Source organism: Anomaloglossus baeobatrachus, chromosome 4 (genome assembly GCF_048569485.1).
Source record: "Anomaloglossus baeobatrachus isolate aAnoBae1 chromosome 4, aAnoBae1.hap1, whole genome shotgun sequence".
Taxonomy (NCBI): Eukaryota; Metazoa; Chordata; class Amphibia; order Anura; family Aromobatidae; genus Anomaloglossus; species Anomaloglossus baeobatrachus.
Window position 1 is genome coordinate 279230948 of NC_134356.1, and position 17865 is coordinate 279248812.

The window sequence follows — 17865 nt, forward strand, 5'->3', positions numbered from 1 at the left end:
CTATGAATTCCACCCCTGTTTTTCATGGATAGAACATGTACCTATTACAGTCTCTAGGGGGTAGTTCACATTTGCATGTTCTTATTGGAGCAACAAACCACATAAAAAAAAGAAGGCATATCGGGGCAAACAGATGCCACAAAAAATGGATGAAAATTGGATCCATCACAAAGATGAAAAACACTGGGGGGAGGGGGGGCACCTTCTTTTTTGGGCAGCAGGGGGTAGGCCATTTCTGCAACCCCAGTAATATTTCCTTCCACAGTCTGAATATTCCAATGAAGCTTTAGGTTGTAAAGCATTTCCCCAATATGTTCAGTAATCATGGAGCAGAGTGTCGGGCTGTATTGGAGTTTGATGGCAGCTGTCACTCCAGATCGGAAATGGCCATACACAGATACCCATAGACATGAGTTGTTGTCTCTGGAGAACAAGTTTAAACTGACAGGAAAAGTTGACATCATCATCATCCTGTGCTGTTTGTTGTGTGATCCTCCCCCCATGCACATAACTGGCTGCCTGTCACCCAACCCTAGAAAACTATGTAGTCATAAAGAGCCACAGATGTGCAGTGCAGCGGCCGCTAGGTGGCGATAGTCTGCAGAGTCCCAGGAAGCGGAGGGAGACGTGCACATACTCTGCTGGAGGAGAGGTGACTGGCAGGGCGGAGAGCAGCAGCCAGGGCAAGAGGAGCGCCTGGCATCAAGGGAAGGAGAGCTGTCACTGCACCGCCCGACGAGGATGCTCCGGGGACACATGGCAACGGTACTCACATCGCCACTTCTCACTTTCTACACATTGGCACTGTGTCTGTACTTAAGAAGTTACTTGTCACTTGGGGAAGTGCTCATTACTGCCAGTAATGACATACAATGGGAAAAGAGAGAGAGAAGAAGAAAGAGAGAGAGAGAGAGGGAGAAAGAGAGGGAGAGTTAGAGAGAAAAATAGAGAGAGAGGAGAGAAAAAGAGAGGGAGAGAAAAATAGAGAGAGGGAGAGAGAGAGATAGAGAGGGAGAGAGAGAGAGAAAAAGCGAAAAATAGAGAGAGTAGAGAAAGAGAGAGGGAGAAAGAGAGGGAGAGAGAAAAAGAGAAAAATAGGGAGAGAGAAAAAGAGAGAGAAAGAGGGAGAGAGGGAGAAAGAGGGAGAGAAAAATAGAGAGAGGGTGAGAGATAGAGAGAGAGAGAGAAAGAGGGGGAGAGGGCGAAAGAGAGAAAGGGGGAGAGAGAAAAAGAGAAAAATAGAGGGGGAGAGAAAAAGAGAGAAAGAGGGGGTGAGGGAGAAAGATAGAGAGAGAGAAAGAGGGAGGGAGAGAGAGGGAGAGAGAGAAAAAGAGAGAGAAAAATAGAGAGGGATAGAGAAAGAGGGAGAAAGAGAGAGAAAAAGAGAGAGGGAGAAAGAGGGAGAGAGAGAAAGAGAGGGAGAAAAAGACATAAAGAGGGAGAGCGAAAAAGAGGGAGAAAGAGAGAGGGAGAAAAAGAGAGGGGGAGAGGGAGAAAGAGATAAAAAGAGGGTGAGAGAAAGAGAGAGGGAGAAGGAGGGAGAGAGAAAAAAAGAGACAGAAAAAGTGAGATTGAGGGAGAGAGAGAGATAAAGGGAGGGAGAGAGACTTACCAACATAATAAACGTCCACTTTTTGCACCTTTTTTTTTAGAGTGCTGCCTTCTATTTATTATTCTAAATCAATAGATAGAGGGATAGATAGAAGAGATAGATATAGATTGATAGATAGATACTAGATAGAATCATAGATAGAAAATTAGACACTAGATAGATAGATAATTAGATACTAGAGAAATAGAATGGATAGACAATGAGAGATAATAGAGATAGATATAATAGATAGGTAATAGAGAGATAGATAATATATATATATATATATATATATATATATATATAGATAACAGGATAGATAGATAGATAGATAGATAGATAGATAGATAGATGGATACATACATAGATAGATAATAGATATAGATAAATAACAGGATAGATAGATAGATAGATAGATAGAAAGATAGAAAGAAATATAGACAGATAGAATCATAGATAGATAGGTAGAAAGATAGATAGAGGAATAGATAGATAGATAGATGGATACATACATAGATAGATAATAGATATAGATAAATAACAGGATAGATAGATAGATAGAAAGATAGAAAGATAGAAAGATATATAGATAGATAGAAAGATAGAAAGAAATATAGATAGATAGAATCGATAGATAGGTAGAAAGATAGATAGATAGAATCATAGATAGATAGGTATAAAGATAGATAGATAGATAGATAGATAGATAATAGATATAGATAAATAACAGGATAGATAGATAGAAAGATAGAAAGAAATATAGATAGATAGATAGATAGAATCATAGATAGATAGGTAGAAAGATAGATAGATAGATAGATAATTAGATACCAGAGACATAGATAAATACTGTAGATGTATATGGTAGATAGATAGACAGACAGACAGACAGACAGACAGACAGACAGATAGATAGATAGATGGATAGATAGAATAAATAGATAATTAGATACTAGAGATATTGATAGATAAATAGATAGATAATAGATATATAGGATAGATGGATAGAAAAATAGGATAAATAATTAGATACTAGAGAAGTAGATAGCTAAAAGATTAGATACTAAAGAGATAGATAGAGGGATACATAGATAGATAGATAGATAGATAGATATCGTAACCTCTCCAGAAGATACCCCTTTATCCAAATTAGATGGTCTTTTGATGAAAAAGCTTTAATAATGCTAGAACCAGTTTCTTTATTTTCACATTGACAGCTTCTTTTTATAGTTGATTGAATATATAAACCTGTTTCTTCCCTTATTGACCAGGACAAATTAGTTTTTTTTAGTTATGTTATTTAAAGATGATATTTTCCCCCATTCAATTTATTTGTTTTATTTTGATTTCTGCATTTTTTAGATATTAACTTTACACCTAAAAGTTCTTGGTATGAATAAAGAATAGGCATTTTAGAACAAGACAGACATTGTATGTATAGTGTGTAAGAGCCACACATTATACATTTTCACTTTTGTGCCAGCATATCTAATAAGACTGTAGAGAAGTGCACGCTTGTAGCAGTATTCTAGCATCGCCATTGATGGTATGCCCTGTGCCCATAGGATAAGGAATCAGTACCATCTTTTCATGATATAAAACAGCTGATTTAAAATATCTAAATTAATAGCAAATAAATACTTCCCTCTCGACCTACAGTCAAGAAATCTAAGTACAATACATCTTTATCACAATTTACTTGCTTGATCCTGACTTCTATTTCTTAGGCCAGGATCAGACAATTTTATTAAACCTCGGCCACACTTCTGCAAATTTTTCAACACGACTAGCTCCATGTTTAACTCTGTGTGCTTATCCGCATAGTGGATGAGCTCAAGCACTTGCATGCAATAGTCTGGTCTGTAAGTTTGGTGGGACCTGGCACAGGTTGCCACCGGATCAGTGTGCTGTCAGATGAACAAGTCTGATTGAGCCAATAATCTTGTATTAGGCTCCTAAACAGTGTACCCTAGTGTACCCTAGTGGCTAATGTACTGCCCATTGTGAAGGGACACCTCCTGAAGGCACACGAGGCACAGTCGATGGTGTATTATAGATCGGCTAGGATGAGACAGTTCAACTGTGGTGATTGGGTACTTGTGCTGGTGCCCACCGTTGAGAGCAAGTTTCTGGCAAAGTGGCAGGGCACCTATGAAGTGAAGGAAAAGGTTAGCAAAGCCAACTACAAAATTGACCAACTAGGGAGAAGGAAGCCCATAGGTGTCCCAAGTTGACCTGATCAAGCCCTGGCTAGACAGCCCTTTGTTTCTTGGCCAAATCCAAAGCTAACTTTGGAGACGTCAAGATGGCCAAAACTTTGTCGTGTTCCCAAAAGTAACAATGTCAGCAGTTGTTGCACCAGAACAGAGACCTAGTCTCAGAGCTGCCAGGTCTCACTCAAATCATAGTGCATGAGGTTCCATGGAGCCTCATATGTGAGTCAACTTGATCCCAGAAGCCCAACGAGAAGCGATCTTGTACAATGGATGATGAATCTGGGAGTCATCGAAGACTCCCAAGAGTGGCTGGTTCAGTCCTATACTCTTGGTGCCAAAGCCAGATGGGGAGTGTCGGTTTTGTAACAATTACAGGAAGCTGAATGAAGTTTTGAAATTGGACACCTACCCAATGCCCTGTGTAGAAGAACTCATTGAAAAATTAGGGCCAGCTTGATACATCACTCCCCTGGATCTAACTAAAGGCTACTGGCAGATTTCCCTGTCCAAGGAGGCCAAGGAAAAGATGTCTTTCTCAACACCCAATGGATGTTACCAATATGTCAGGATAACTTCCAGGTTGCAGGGGGCTCCGGACACTTTTCACAGGGCCATGGATTATGACATAGCCCCTCACAAAATGTATGTAGCTACCTAGATGACATTGTCATATTCAGCCAGGACTTGGAAAGTCATCTAAGCAAGGTCCAGGCAATACAAGATGTCCTAATGAAGGAGGGCTTTACCATCAACCCAAAGATACCATGGGTATGTAGGAAGTCAAATATCTGGGCTATGTGGTAGGCAGAGGTGAGATAAAACCTCATAAATAAGGTAGAGGGTATTCAAAGCTAGGCACACCTCCTGTCAAAGAAGCTAGTGAGGGTATTTCTAGGCAACGTTGACTACTACCCAAGATTTCCCTAACTTAGCCTTAACAGCAGCCTCTCTAATGTGTCTGACCAATTAAAAATAAAAATTTTTTTTATGTGCACTAGCGCTGTTGATTGGTGACTATGTGATTATGGGGTATAGTGTTCATTAGGCAAATTTAAAGACTTCTGTCTCCGTTTTCATATATATGCTTTTTGAAGTTGTTGCCTTCTATCTTTGATGAAGTCCATATATACTGCCCTATGTTTTCTAGGATTTACTGAAAGGTAGAGGTAGACCATGGCTGAGGCGACCTTTCAGGAACTGGACTTTTTCAGGAAGAATGTGGTCCAGATGGACGCGTTAGATGTCAGGCAGGGTGCAGTCTTGTCTCAGGTGATTAATAGGGAGGAGCACCGTGTCACCTATGTCATAAGCTGTCGACATGTGAGAAATACTCCACAGTGGAGAAAGAATGCCTGGCCATAAAATGGGCATTAGACACTCTTGGGTACTACTTGCTGGGCAGAAAATTTATGTTAGTGTCGGACCATGCCCTACTGAGGTGGCTGTGGAAGAAGAAAGCCGACAATGCCCGAGTGAAGAGGTTGTTTTTGGCACTACAGGATTTTAAGTTAACTATAAAGTAGAGAATAGGCCCATGAGTAACATGAGAATGTGAATGCCCTGTCACGGGTACATTGTTAGATGGCAGAAGATGCACAGCCCCCCAGCTTTAGGTAGACGGGAAGTGGCTTTGTAGGGTAGCTGCTGGGCAGGTACTGGACGGAGTGTATGTGCCACTGACGTGCCTAGACTCAGCGATGTGAAATCTGGAGAGAAGATTCCAGCATAATAGCGCTGAGAGGTTTTTCAATGTGCTATGGGTCCAGGTCTTAGGAGCGGCCAGAAGTGCTGGGTGAGACTGACCACTGCGATACTGCCAGCCCAGGTGTTTAGGCTTTCTGTGTCCTTTTTAAGGCAGTTGAAGCTGCCTCAGTGGTGTCTGGTAGGTGGGAAAGCCTCCAGTGTCAGCTAGCCTCTGACAGAGTGGACTAAGGGACTTTATCAGCACAGGATCACTGGTCACACCAAGTACAGGCGCTCGGTGCATCATGGCGGGGCTAATCATTTAAATACACCTGCCCACCCACTGGTTTTCTATCTATCGCCTCCCTTCTCTGGCTCTATGAAGCGAGAGCTGTCAGTCAAAGAATAGGGGAGGATGGAAATAAAGGGAAAATATGCAGGTGGGAAAGTGAATTTAAATGATTAGCTCCGCCATGATGCACCGAGCCCCTGTACTTGACGTGAACAGTCATCCTATGCTACTTATAGAGTCCCTTTAAACGCTGTAGGAAATGTTTTGGTTTTTTTTCTTTAAACTTTGTGTCGGTGAAAGGCTGCTTTCTTTATTTGAAGTCCGCTGAGAGTTTATGAAGTGGATAAAAGCCTCGCCTTGGACCAGGGACGTTGCCTGTGTGTACGCTATCAACTACTTAACAGCTAAAATCCTCAATATGCTAATTCTGAGCACAACCACATTCCCAATTATAAGAGGGTGTTCACTTTTATGCAACCACATTATTTTAGTTATGTTAATTTTATTTCCTGCTCCAAAACTATTTCAGTGTGTTTCTCAATTGATTTGTACGGATTATTGGTAAAATCACATGTGGAAAAAGTTCTGAAATGATTCTTCCTGGTATGATTTTTTTCATGACTAAAACCCGGTATTTTAGCAGGAGTGGGTAGACTTTTTATATCCACTGTGTAGTAATATTAAATACCTTACTGTTATAGCAATACAGCAAATATTAGGGTTAGGTCAGAATGTAGCTAAAGGTGGAGCAGATGTAACAGGTAAGCTGGTACTAAGGTGCTTGAAAGTGTACCCCCTTGGTTAGAGGAATACTACATCTCGCTATAGCAAACCTTGTGTGTTTCATTTTAACCTCCTCCTGCAAATTCAGGTCAATTTGTGTGCACATACTTTCATATTCTCTTCCAGTGCTTGCAGTGTCCCATAAATTAATAGTATGTCAATTAGAGTAAGTGACAATGCTACAAATTAATTAATTAGTCGAAGAAGTTCATTAGTGATCAGTCTTTTTAATAGGGTTTTCCAGACTGACTATAAGTTTCTGCAGTGACTGTATGTGACTAAACATTGACAAATCCTGATAGCATGCAGGATGGATAGTGTCAGGATTCACCTCCATTACCACCTTGAGCGGTTGTCACATGACATGCAGTTTGTGATCAAGTGCCAACTAACTCTTCAGCCGCCACTTTCAGCAGAACATTGAGAGAAGCAGGAAAAGTTGCTAGCTGACTTGGACATTGCACACTGTCAGGATTTAGAAATCTACATTAAGACCCCCTTAACATGTCCATGAAAATAACGCACATGTCAAAGGTTTGTTTTCCCCTCTGTGTGCCGTGTTTATGGCACTACGTGTATTCTCCGTGTGTTATCCGTGATAACACACGGAGAACGAGAACTTTCAACTCACCTGTCCCTGGCATCGCTGTCCGTGGTGCTGATCTTCAGTCTCCGCTCCTGCCGACTCCCCGCTGCTGCTGCTTCCGCTGCACTGAAGTGAATATTAAATGAGCATAATGAGCGGCGGTCGGCAGCAAGTGACAGCAGCGGCAGAGACAGCAGGGCAGGAGAAGGTGAGTAAAGATTTGTTATTTTTTTCTCTGACACTTGTGTTTCTACAGCGCGTGTCACACGGGACCGCATCCACACTACATCCGTGTGGCCCGTATGTGGGCCGTGTGACACCCGTGATGCCGGAGAAAAACGGACATTGATCCGTGTGGAGCACACGAGCTCACGTCTGCTCCACACGGAGGCAGGGGCCAATGGCTGCACACGTGCGTGTACATAAGCCCATTGATTTTAATGGGTTTACGTGTGCCCGTGTCTCCGGTACATGCGGGCACGTACCTAGCATTACCGGAGACATGTGCGAGTGGAGGGGGCCTAACATACAGTGACTGCCGAAATTTATTTTTCCATGTATAATGGAGCCACGACTGCTACCAATTGTGTTTTTCTCCATTATATGTTTATTATCCCTAAAAAGCAACAACATATTCCACAGTGCTTTGCAGACCTCTCTGACCTTATTGGGGCCACACAAACACAAAGATTCATGCAGATGTTCTCTTTGGAGGAATTTGACCCAAGGACCCCAGTGCTACAACGCAACAGTACTACCACAGAGCCACCATGTGTTAGAGTCATAAGCCTTTTTTATGGTACAAGCTGGGCCTCTAAGTACTGGGAATGGAATATCAATGTCTTAGCATTCCATAATGTTCAAGACAATTGGCATCCGTTTGGAAAAGACTCTTTCCTGTTTCAATATGACAGGGCTCCTGCCCTAAGAAAGTCAGTTTTTTTTTAGTTTGGAGTGAAAAACCCTAACTGACCTCAATCCTACTACTGGATTGAATTTTAATGCTGACTACATGGCAGGCCATATCACACAACATAAGTGTCACTTATTTGCTTTAATTTTCCTTTTTTGGTACTAGATAGGAAATGACGTGAATTTGATTTGGATACAGTCATTCAACAAATAAACTATAAGTTTTGGGTTCAAGGAAAAGCACATTAGAATGTGACATGACAAGATGATTTATGTGACTCTTTGGCTTTATGCAGATTCATACTTTATTTACATGTTCAAATAATATATGTGACTTAGGCCCCCTTTACCCGTCCGTGTTTCCTGTATGTGTGGTGTCCATTTTCACACGTACTAGGAGACTCGTTCACACATATACTAATTAAAATCAATGGAGATCTTCCAACAACGTGCGTGTCCTTGTGATCTACACGGAGACATGTCCTTTTTTTTTACTGGCAGCACGGATGAAACAAATACAGCATACAGAAAAATAAACGCATGACACTGAAATTATTTTTTTATGTGTTAAAGATGTGGAAAGATAGATAAATAGAAAATCATTACATAGCTTGTACATCTAATGTAAATAATTAAGTGAAAGAAACAACGTGGGTCCCTCTATTTTTAATCTCCAGCAAAGGTAAAGCAGACAGTTGCGGCCTGATATTATGAGGCTGGGAAGGTCCATGGTTATTGGGTCCTTCCCAGCCGAAAAATTACATCCTGCAGCCACCCCAGAATTGGCGCATTCATTAAATGGGCCAATTTTGATGCTTTGCCCGCCTCTTCGCGATTATCCTGATGTGTTGGTAATTGGGGTAATGGTTGATAAAGTTGATGTCAGCTGTGAATTGTCAGCTGTCATCAACTCCAGGGGTTAGTAATGGTGAGGCATCTATCAAACACACCCATTACTAACCCTGTAAGTATAAAGAGAAAAAAACACACAAAAAAAATATTTTAATTTAAAAAATCACTTGCCGAATCTCTCCCTGGTTCACCAATTTATTCAAAAACAAAACCATGCAGGTCTGAAGTTGTCTACAGAAACCAACATAGTCCACAATGAAAACCTGAAAAACAAAAAAAGAGAGGTAAAGAAATAAAAACAAAAGACTCCCTTATTCACCAATTTATTAGAAAACAAAGTTCTCACATCTGACGTAATCCAGTGGTTCTCACGCTGTTCCTCAATTACCTGAATCAAACTCTAAGGAGACTCATAATGAGGATCCATAGGCTTTGAGCAACAGCCGGTCCCGAAGCATGCTGCACTCTGCTGACACAGGGACTGTGATCAGTGTTGAGCGGTGACATTCCTGATATCATCAGTGCTGCTACTCAAAACCTATGGAGCCTCGTTATTTATCTCCTGCTTATTGTTAGATCCATCTGGGTCCAACTCCTGCGATGCCCACTCATTATACCTGGCCATGGTCTTGTGGGCAGAAGGAGTTGAATAGAGACCCCAGTAATGCATTAGCTATCTCTGCCAGTTCCATAGAGTCGAATTGGAGTGGCGGCAGTCATGTGCCACCAGCAGTTCATTCTAACAGTGGATTCAAGTCTCTGTTCTGTCAATTTGTGCAAGTGATCATTTTTTAAAAGTGTAAAACCCCTATAAAAATAAATTTCCAGTTTCAGGTTACACAATGTTTGAGTTCTTGGCTGGAATACTGAAGTATATACTGTACGTATGTATAAAAGTTGTCATTGAAGGAATGCTGTCATCAGATCCATGCTGCCCGAAACATGGGTAAAATGACTTAGACAGTGACTGAGTGATTGCAGCCTTGAATGTAACACTGCTTAGCTTCCGAGAAAACAGATTTTGAAAAGCTTCTCCCAGCCCTACTCCGGTTGACTGACAGGTCTCTCGCTGTGTGGATACATAGGGAGAAACCTTCCAGTCATGGCTACTGGGGCAGGAAGAAGCTGATTAGGAACTATGTGCCTCACAACTTCACATACTTAACTGTAATCATGCAGCCAGTTTGTGATACATGTTGCCTATGGTTCAGTCAGCACGAATCTGATAACAAGTTCCCTTTCAATTAAAATAATAAAAAAAATCATCTTCACATGCATATAACTGCACACACTGAAGCAATGTCCATTCTCTGTTACAGGCTGCTGTGACCCTACTGTGGCTGGGAGTTCTCCCTTTATTTGCACAAAATTTAGATTTTTCCTACCACAATTTTGGACAGATGGAAGCTGTTCTAAAGAAGTTCAACTCAAATTACCCGTCAATAACATTTCTTCACAGTATTGGGAAATCCGTGGAAGGTAAGAGTATTCTTTTCCGTCATTGTTTGGCTTAATGAAGTACAGTTGTCTATACAGCTTTAAATCCTGACATCTGATTGTTTGCACAAAGACTGGACATACCCCTACAAATTAATGATTGAAACTTGTCCACAGTATTAACAAGTCAGTTTACTCATAAAGTAGACTTTTTTGAGCTATCAGTAAAGCCGGTGGTTAGTTTATCTGATCTTTTACTGCATAAATATAAGTGGGACTGGACGCCTGCTGCAGGCAGCTGTCTTTTGGTCAGACAGGTCTTACCTGATCTGAAAGAGGGAGATAGCTGCTCAATATCTTCTATTTGCACTGCTCAAAAAATTTACAGATTTCAAAGAACAAAATATTCAAGTTGAATTTGCTTTTATTGCCACAGCAAGTTCTGTCTGGTCATTCATTAATGTTGCTTGTTGGATTAGGGTAGTTTCTAAGGCATCATTAAGAAGTAATCGGGTTTTTTATGGATGAGAAAAGTTTCTCCACCTTCTCCTAGCTATCAGTCTGTAAAAAATGAACTGCACTGGGATGGCAGCTGAAGGTTGTCAGTTTTTTCACTCACCCAGAGACTTGTATTGCGAAGTTTGGTCAAATTGTCATCGGATTTGATCCAGCAGCCTCCTGTCATATTCAGTCACACTCCCGGTTCTGAACAATTTGTCTCTGTGTGGACATTTTGAGTGTTCATTGCCTTTCTGCCAACATGTGTTTTCTATTATGTAATTTAATCTGCCCTACCACCTGGTGGATGTAACTATTTAAGGGTATCTGCCCATGATCAAAACTCACTGCGTCCTGGAAGCAACGGGTCGTGACCTGCAGCGTCGCGAGTCTCCTCCCCAGGAGAACGCAGGAGACCACATCTGCTTGTACCCATGATCAGGGTTCAGTGCGCTGTGGTCTCTCGTTTGTGTTCTCCCCACGGAGGACGCATGCGAATCCGCAGCAAATAATTGACATGCTGAGGCTTGGAAAGCCGCACCACAGGTCAGTGTTTGCTGCAGAAAAATCAAGCACAGTGGGCACAGGATTTCTAGAAATCCCATCCACTATGCTTGTACTGTACAATGCAGCATTTGGGACGCAGCAAAAGCACGCTATATCTAAAACGCTGCAAACACTGAAATTGCTGAGGTTGACCCTGCTTGGAACTTCAGCCTGTTTGTATTGTGTTTCTCCTGGTAGATTACAACTTTTGGTTTTCCATATTTTACTCTGCACCTTCCCCCAGATTTTTTAGGAAGTACATGGAGCCCTCGATGTTCACTTAGGAGGTGAAGATCCGAGTGGTCATCTGAGTCATCTAATTAGTAGTGTTTCAGTCTATGTAGGGATCTGTGCAGCTGGGACCTCTAGTCTGTGCAAGAAATTGATGGGTTAGGTGCAGTAGTTTTAAGTTAGACCCTAATTTTCATTATCACGTGTGTACTTTAGTGCACATAACACTACCACTCAGATCAATATAGGACATGTATTTATAATTTTACATTTTACATCTACTTGACATAGAGTGGCATAGGAACGAGTACTATCCTTGAAAAACTTACCTGTGAATGTGTCTTTACTGATAATGACTTTTTTTTTTTTGCCCAACTGTTGGACAATTAATATTACCCTTAATTTGTAATGAATACTAATGCAACTTTCATGATAAATGCATAGCAGACTACTCTCACCTATGTACTTGTTGATTGCAGTGTAGCATCCCATCCCTATGTGGCGCCCCTGACGTGGTCAGGCACCACTGAGTACTGCACCCATGCTGGGGCAGTACAACACAGGTAATCCAGAATGCTGACCGGGTTGTGGACACGCAGGCACATAGTAGCCAGGTCTCCCACATTGACCTTTGAAGGGACCCCTGGGCTAGTGATGTGTCGTTCGCGAACGAGCCGATTCTTTGAGCCGGCTCTTTGAAGTGAACGATATGAGCCGAATCATCAAAGTGAACGAGCCATAAAGAGCCGCTTTTTTTTTTTTTTTCTCTGCTTCAGGGGGAAGCAGGAGATAAGGAGAAGAGTAAAGTAAACACAAGCTCTGGGCAGGAGCTGACACTTAAAGCTATACACACATAGTGGTTCTTCCTTAGTTCAGTGGGCACAATTTAGTACCAGGGAATGATGTGCTAGGGTTAAGTTTTCTGACCTCGACTGGCACATATGGTAATGTGTAGGAGGAGAGGGCTCAGCTTGTTTGCTGATAACAATGGACCCCTGACATGTTCATTTAACCCTGTAAGGTTTTCTCCTGGCATAAAAAAGAGAAAATCATTGATAATAGCCATGTCTCCATTCCTTCAATGTTTAGTGGAAGCTACTGTGTATGTGTGTGTGTGTGTGTGTGTGTGTGTGTTTTTTTTTTTTGTGACCACAATTGATATTTTTTTACTAGTTTGGTGACTACATACAACATATTCATTAACCTCTATATGCATGTGTCTGTGGCGTTGTGGTGTCACAATTCTCGCAGTTAAGACTTTTTTTCTATTTCTGTTAACAAATCCTGGCATTTTTAGATGTAAATAGATCTGACATCTGCACACATCTATAAAACACTTTTTTTTGTATCGCTTCCTAATTATCAGTGGCGTAACTAGAGTTTGGTGAGCCCCAGTGTGAAATGTAGACCTGGGCACTCCCCCACCTGTCACTCCGTGCGCACACATGTTGGTCAGATCATATGTATGGGCCCCGTGTATATATGTCCCTTATCCTGGTATATATGGTCTTCCCCTCCCACCACCATAGTCATCCAATTATTATAACGCATCCCCATATTCCTCCATATATCACAATGTACCCTCATAGTCATTTATATATTATAATGCATCCCATAGTCCCCCATAGTCATCCAATTATAATAATGCACCCCCATTATCCTCCATATAGTATAATACTGCCTCACAGCCCTCCATATGGTATAATGCAGCCTCACAGCCTTCCACATAGCATAATGCAGCCTCACAACTCGCCATAGACTATAATGCACCCCCCTCCTCCCCCATAATCCTCTGGCGAGCGTGTACTCATTAAAAAATAAATCTGTACTTACCTCTCCTGGTTTCCCCGCAGCCTAATGTGACTCACGATATCGCCACAGCGATGTCACTGCGGCGATATCGTGAGTGCATCGCCACGTGTGACCCTGCAAAATCGCCCCACAATTTATCGCTGGTCGCAGTCGCGAAGTTTTCGGTCCGGACCGAAAACCACGCAACTGCAATCTAGCGACATCGCTGCATGTGACACCTTCACACCAGCGACTTCAGGAGCTGCACTATAGCTCCTGGAGACACTGGTGTGATGCTATGGCATCACACAGCGACATTGCAGGAGAAGTCGCAGGTGAGATCGTCACATATGACATCTCACCCGTGACGTTGATGCGGTGGGCGGGGTCACACGGTCATCAGCGACGTTGCCCACCACATTGACATGTGTGACAGGGCCCTTACTTTAATTCAGAGATGGGAAACTTCAGGTCTTGAGTGCCACACACAGTGTAGATGATTCAATTATCAACTGTGCAATACTAAAGACCCCGTCAGACAGGGAGGTATCACTGGCAATGTTGCTGCAACTTAGTAGGCATGGTCAAGTTACAATGACATCGCCAGTGTGTCGCCTCGTGTGACAGGGCAATTTCCCGCTGCCACCGCTCATCTCCTGAATTCGGAGGTTGCCTAGCACTGCTGGGAAACCTGGCGATGAGGAGCAGGCGATCTGAACACATTGCCGCGTGTGACGCAGCAATAGTGTTCTGACACATGACGGAAGCCATACAAAGTATAGCTCCCTGCCTCGCCTGGACTACAGGCATGTTCAGAGGCGATCCTCCACCAGTGTGACAGTACCATAAGGAAATCCTGAGCACATGACCTGCACCCTCCAGACCTGGAGGTCCTCACCTCTGCTTTAGTTGATCAATGTGTGATTGCTGTAGGGCCGCACCCGACACCTCGGATGATCAGCTCTTCTTAATGTTGGCCAGATTTGCCGTTATGAAGGTGCTCCGTCTTGTATGTAGTGACAGCGGCTAGATACCGCACATCCGCCCTCCAGCCATCACACATTGATTACCTATAGTAAGGCCAGACCATCAATGTTAGTCAGGACAACCTCTATACATTTGTTTTATGTGCAATACTACCTCAATGACATTTATTGTCACTTAACTGTTAAAAAAGTTGGTATGTAACTAGTGTTGCATTGCCATATTGTGTTCCACTTGCTGGGACTTGTAGTGCTGTGCACCACCAGCAGAAGGTGGACCCATGCTATGTTAGCATTTAAACATTTCTGTTCCAGGTTGTGTTGTAATAAACTGATTTTGCTATTCAGTATCCTATGCTTCCATATTTTGGTGTGCGTACAGTATGTGTGTACAATGTGTGTATGTGTGTCCTTTGTGTTCAGTATGTACAGTATGTGTGTACAATGTGTGTATGTATGTGTGTATGTATGTGTGTCCTTTGTGTTCAGTATGTACAGTGTGTGTGTACAATGTGTGTATGTATGTGTGTATGTATGTGTGTCCTTTGTGTTCAGTATGTACAGTGTGTGTGTACAATGTGTGTACAATGTGTGTATGTATGTGTGTCCTTTGTGTTCAGTATGTACAGTGTGTGTACAATGTGTGTCCTTTGTGTTCAGTATGTACAGTATGTGTGTACAATGTGTGTATGTATGTGTGTCCTTTGTGTTCAGTATGTACAGTGTGTGTGTTGCACATATAGTGACAGGCAGCACAGTAATTGCAACTCGCCTTTATTTTCAGGAATTATAATCTTTTGTAGGAGCGACACATATCAGAGCACTGACTAATGTAGAAAGGACATGTACAAAAACACCACATAAAAGAGGAGCGAGGGCCCTGTCCAGAAGAGCTGACAATCTGAGGAAACGGAAACAATAATGCTAAAAACTGTTTTTACTGCTTCACTAGATACATACAAGGCTGTAGAATGAGGTTCCCAATGTACAGGGGAGGTTCTGTATCATCACAAGGTGTAGCAGAGGGGTTTTTTTTAAAAAAGAGCCGTTTTTTGAGCCGAAAGAGCCGATTCTTTTTGGTGAGCCGAGCCGAATGAGCCGGCTCATCAAAAAGAGCCGGACTGCCCATCACTACCCTGGGCATCCAGGAGGAGGCGTGGCCTCCATCTCCATTAAAGGGGTGTGGTAGAGAGTCTGGTTGCTAAGTTGCGGAGGCAGGCACAGAGGGGAGGGAGTAGTGAGCCAGTCAGTCAGTGAAGCTCAGGGAGAGAGAGCAGTCGCAAGGAGGAAACCTGGAGGCTATCACTAGTCAGACACCGCAGGTGCAGGGGTTGCTGACGGGGGAGAAAAGGGCTACCTGGTAATGCCGCCCGAAAACCACCTGAGGCCGGAGTGCAGAGAGGTGACTGAGTACGGGGACTGCCAGTAGACCCTGCCCGCACGGGGTTACAGGTCCCCAGAGCAGGGGCCCATTCTGTTGACCTGCTCAACCTGCTGGTGGGGGCACTTTATGTGACCTCACCAACACAGAGTCCGTAGCCACGTAGCAATGAGAGGGCCCATAGATCACAAGAGGCAAGCAGCCGGAGTGAGCTGGTCCAGGCTACAAGCAAACGGGCCGAAAAAGGGGAGAACAGGCGGAAGCAACTTCCCTGGGTGGACCACGTAGGACTTCAAGTTTAGGTCACTACAAAAACAAGAGGGCTAGGAAGGCGAGTCAGCAGCCACCCCCTAAGTCAGCCTGAAGGAGCCTGGTTCCCCTCCTGGTGCATCACAGCATCGCCCGGGTTCCCTCACCCTTGCCACCTGACGTGAGTAAAAACCCTGAAACACATTCCTGCTGTGCGTGTGAGTTCTTCTGCGACCTGTGGTACTACACACCCACACTGGGCCCTGGGGCCAGCCTCACTCTCGGGAGGCTACCACACCTAACTGCACCAAACATCAGCTCCAGGTGCCCCTTAAACTGCAGTGGCGGTCGCCCTGACCGCAATAATGAGAGTGGCGTCACGAATCCTATAGAAGTAACCTACCTGTGACCAGAAGAAGGACCCAGGACGCGCCGTCCCTGAAGACCCTGAGACGACCTGAAGGTAACGGGGCCACGGGGTGGCACACTTATATGCTGGTCAGCACACTGTCCTTTATCTAATAGATGGGACCCTGATGCTTCCTTTGTGATGTCGACATTCCTTTATTTTAAGACGGCATGTTGTGATATATGGAAGATGCTTGAAATTAATTTTTGTTAAAATCCCCTCTGATCTGTGTTTAATATATGTTATTTATACAACTGTGTACTACCCAATAAGCATGAAGAGATTTCTAAGGTAGAGAAAGAAAAATGTATAACAACTCAATAATAAGTTATATTCTTTCAAAATAATTCCACAGTGCAATAAGTGATTCATTAAAAGGTTATAGTCTGACTTAATATCAAGAAAATCCCACTAATATGGATAAAGGCTTATTCAGATGAGCATATTATATGGACATGTACTGTCTGAGTACAAATTGGACAGCACACTGACCATTGTAACTCAATGGGTCTTCTCTGATGACAATTTTTCACATGGACCCATTGTGTGAAAACAACCACAGCATGTACTACTCTGTTCTACACAGTGTGCAGAATTTTTAGGCAAGTTGTATTTTAGAGGATTTTTTTTTATTATTGATCAACAACTATGTTCTCAATCAACCCAACAGACTCATACATATCAAAGCTTAATATTTTTTAACTTGGAGTGGGTTTATTTTAGATTTGGCTATCTTAGGAGGATATCTGTTTGTGCAGGTAACTATTACTGTGCAGAATTATTAGGCAACTTAATAAAAAACAAATATATTCCCATCTCACTTGTTTATTTTCACCAGGTAAACTAACATAACTGCACAAAATTTAGAAATAAACATTTCTGACATGCAAAAACAAAACCCCAAAAAATTAGTGACCAATATAGCCACCTTTCTTTATGATGACACTCAACAGCCTACCATCCGTAGATTCTGTCAGTTGCTTCTTCTGTTTACGATCAACATTGCGTGCAGCAGCCACCACAGCCTCCAGACACTGTTCCGAGAGGTGTACTGTTTTCCCTCCCTGTAGATATTACATTTTATGAGGGACCACAGGTTCTCTATGTGGTTCAGATCAGGTAAACAAGGGGGCCATGTCATTATTTTTTCATCTTTTAGACCTTTACAGGCCAGCCATGCTGTGGAGTAGTTGGATGCATGTGATGGAACATTGTCCTGCATGAAAATCATGTTTTTCTTGAACGATACTGACTTCTTCCTGTACCACTGCTTGAAGAAGTTGTCTTCCAGAAACTGGCAGTAGGTCTGGTGGGAGTTGAGCTTCACTTCATCCTCAACCTGAAAAGGTCCCACAAGTTCATCTTTGATGATACCAGCCCATACCAGTACCCCACCTCTACCTTGCTGGCGTCTGAGTCGGAGTG

The 17865-nt window shown here is 42.8% G+C and overlaps 1 protein-coding gene across 1 annotated transcript in view; it reads left to right on the top strand.

The window, feature by feature from the left end:
- Positions 1-615: 615 nt before the first annotated feature.
- Positions 616-17865, top strand: part of CPM (carboxypeptidase M) — a 134276-nt gene continuing 117026 nt past the window's right edge. Inside the window, exons 1-2 of the mRNA XM_075344874.1 lie at positions 616-765; positions 10235-10394. Coding sequence (XP_075200989.1) covers positions 742-765; positions 10235-10394 — 184 coding nt within the window. The 5' untranslated portion in view covers positions 616-741. The remainder of the gene's footprint in view (positions 766-10234; positions 10395-17865) is intronic.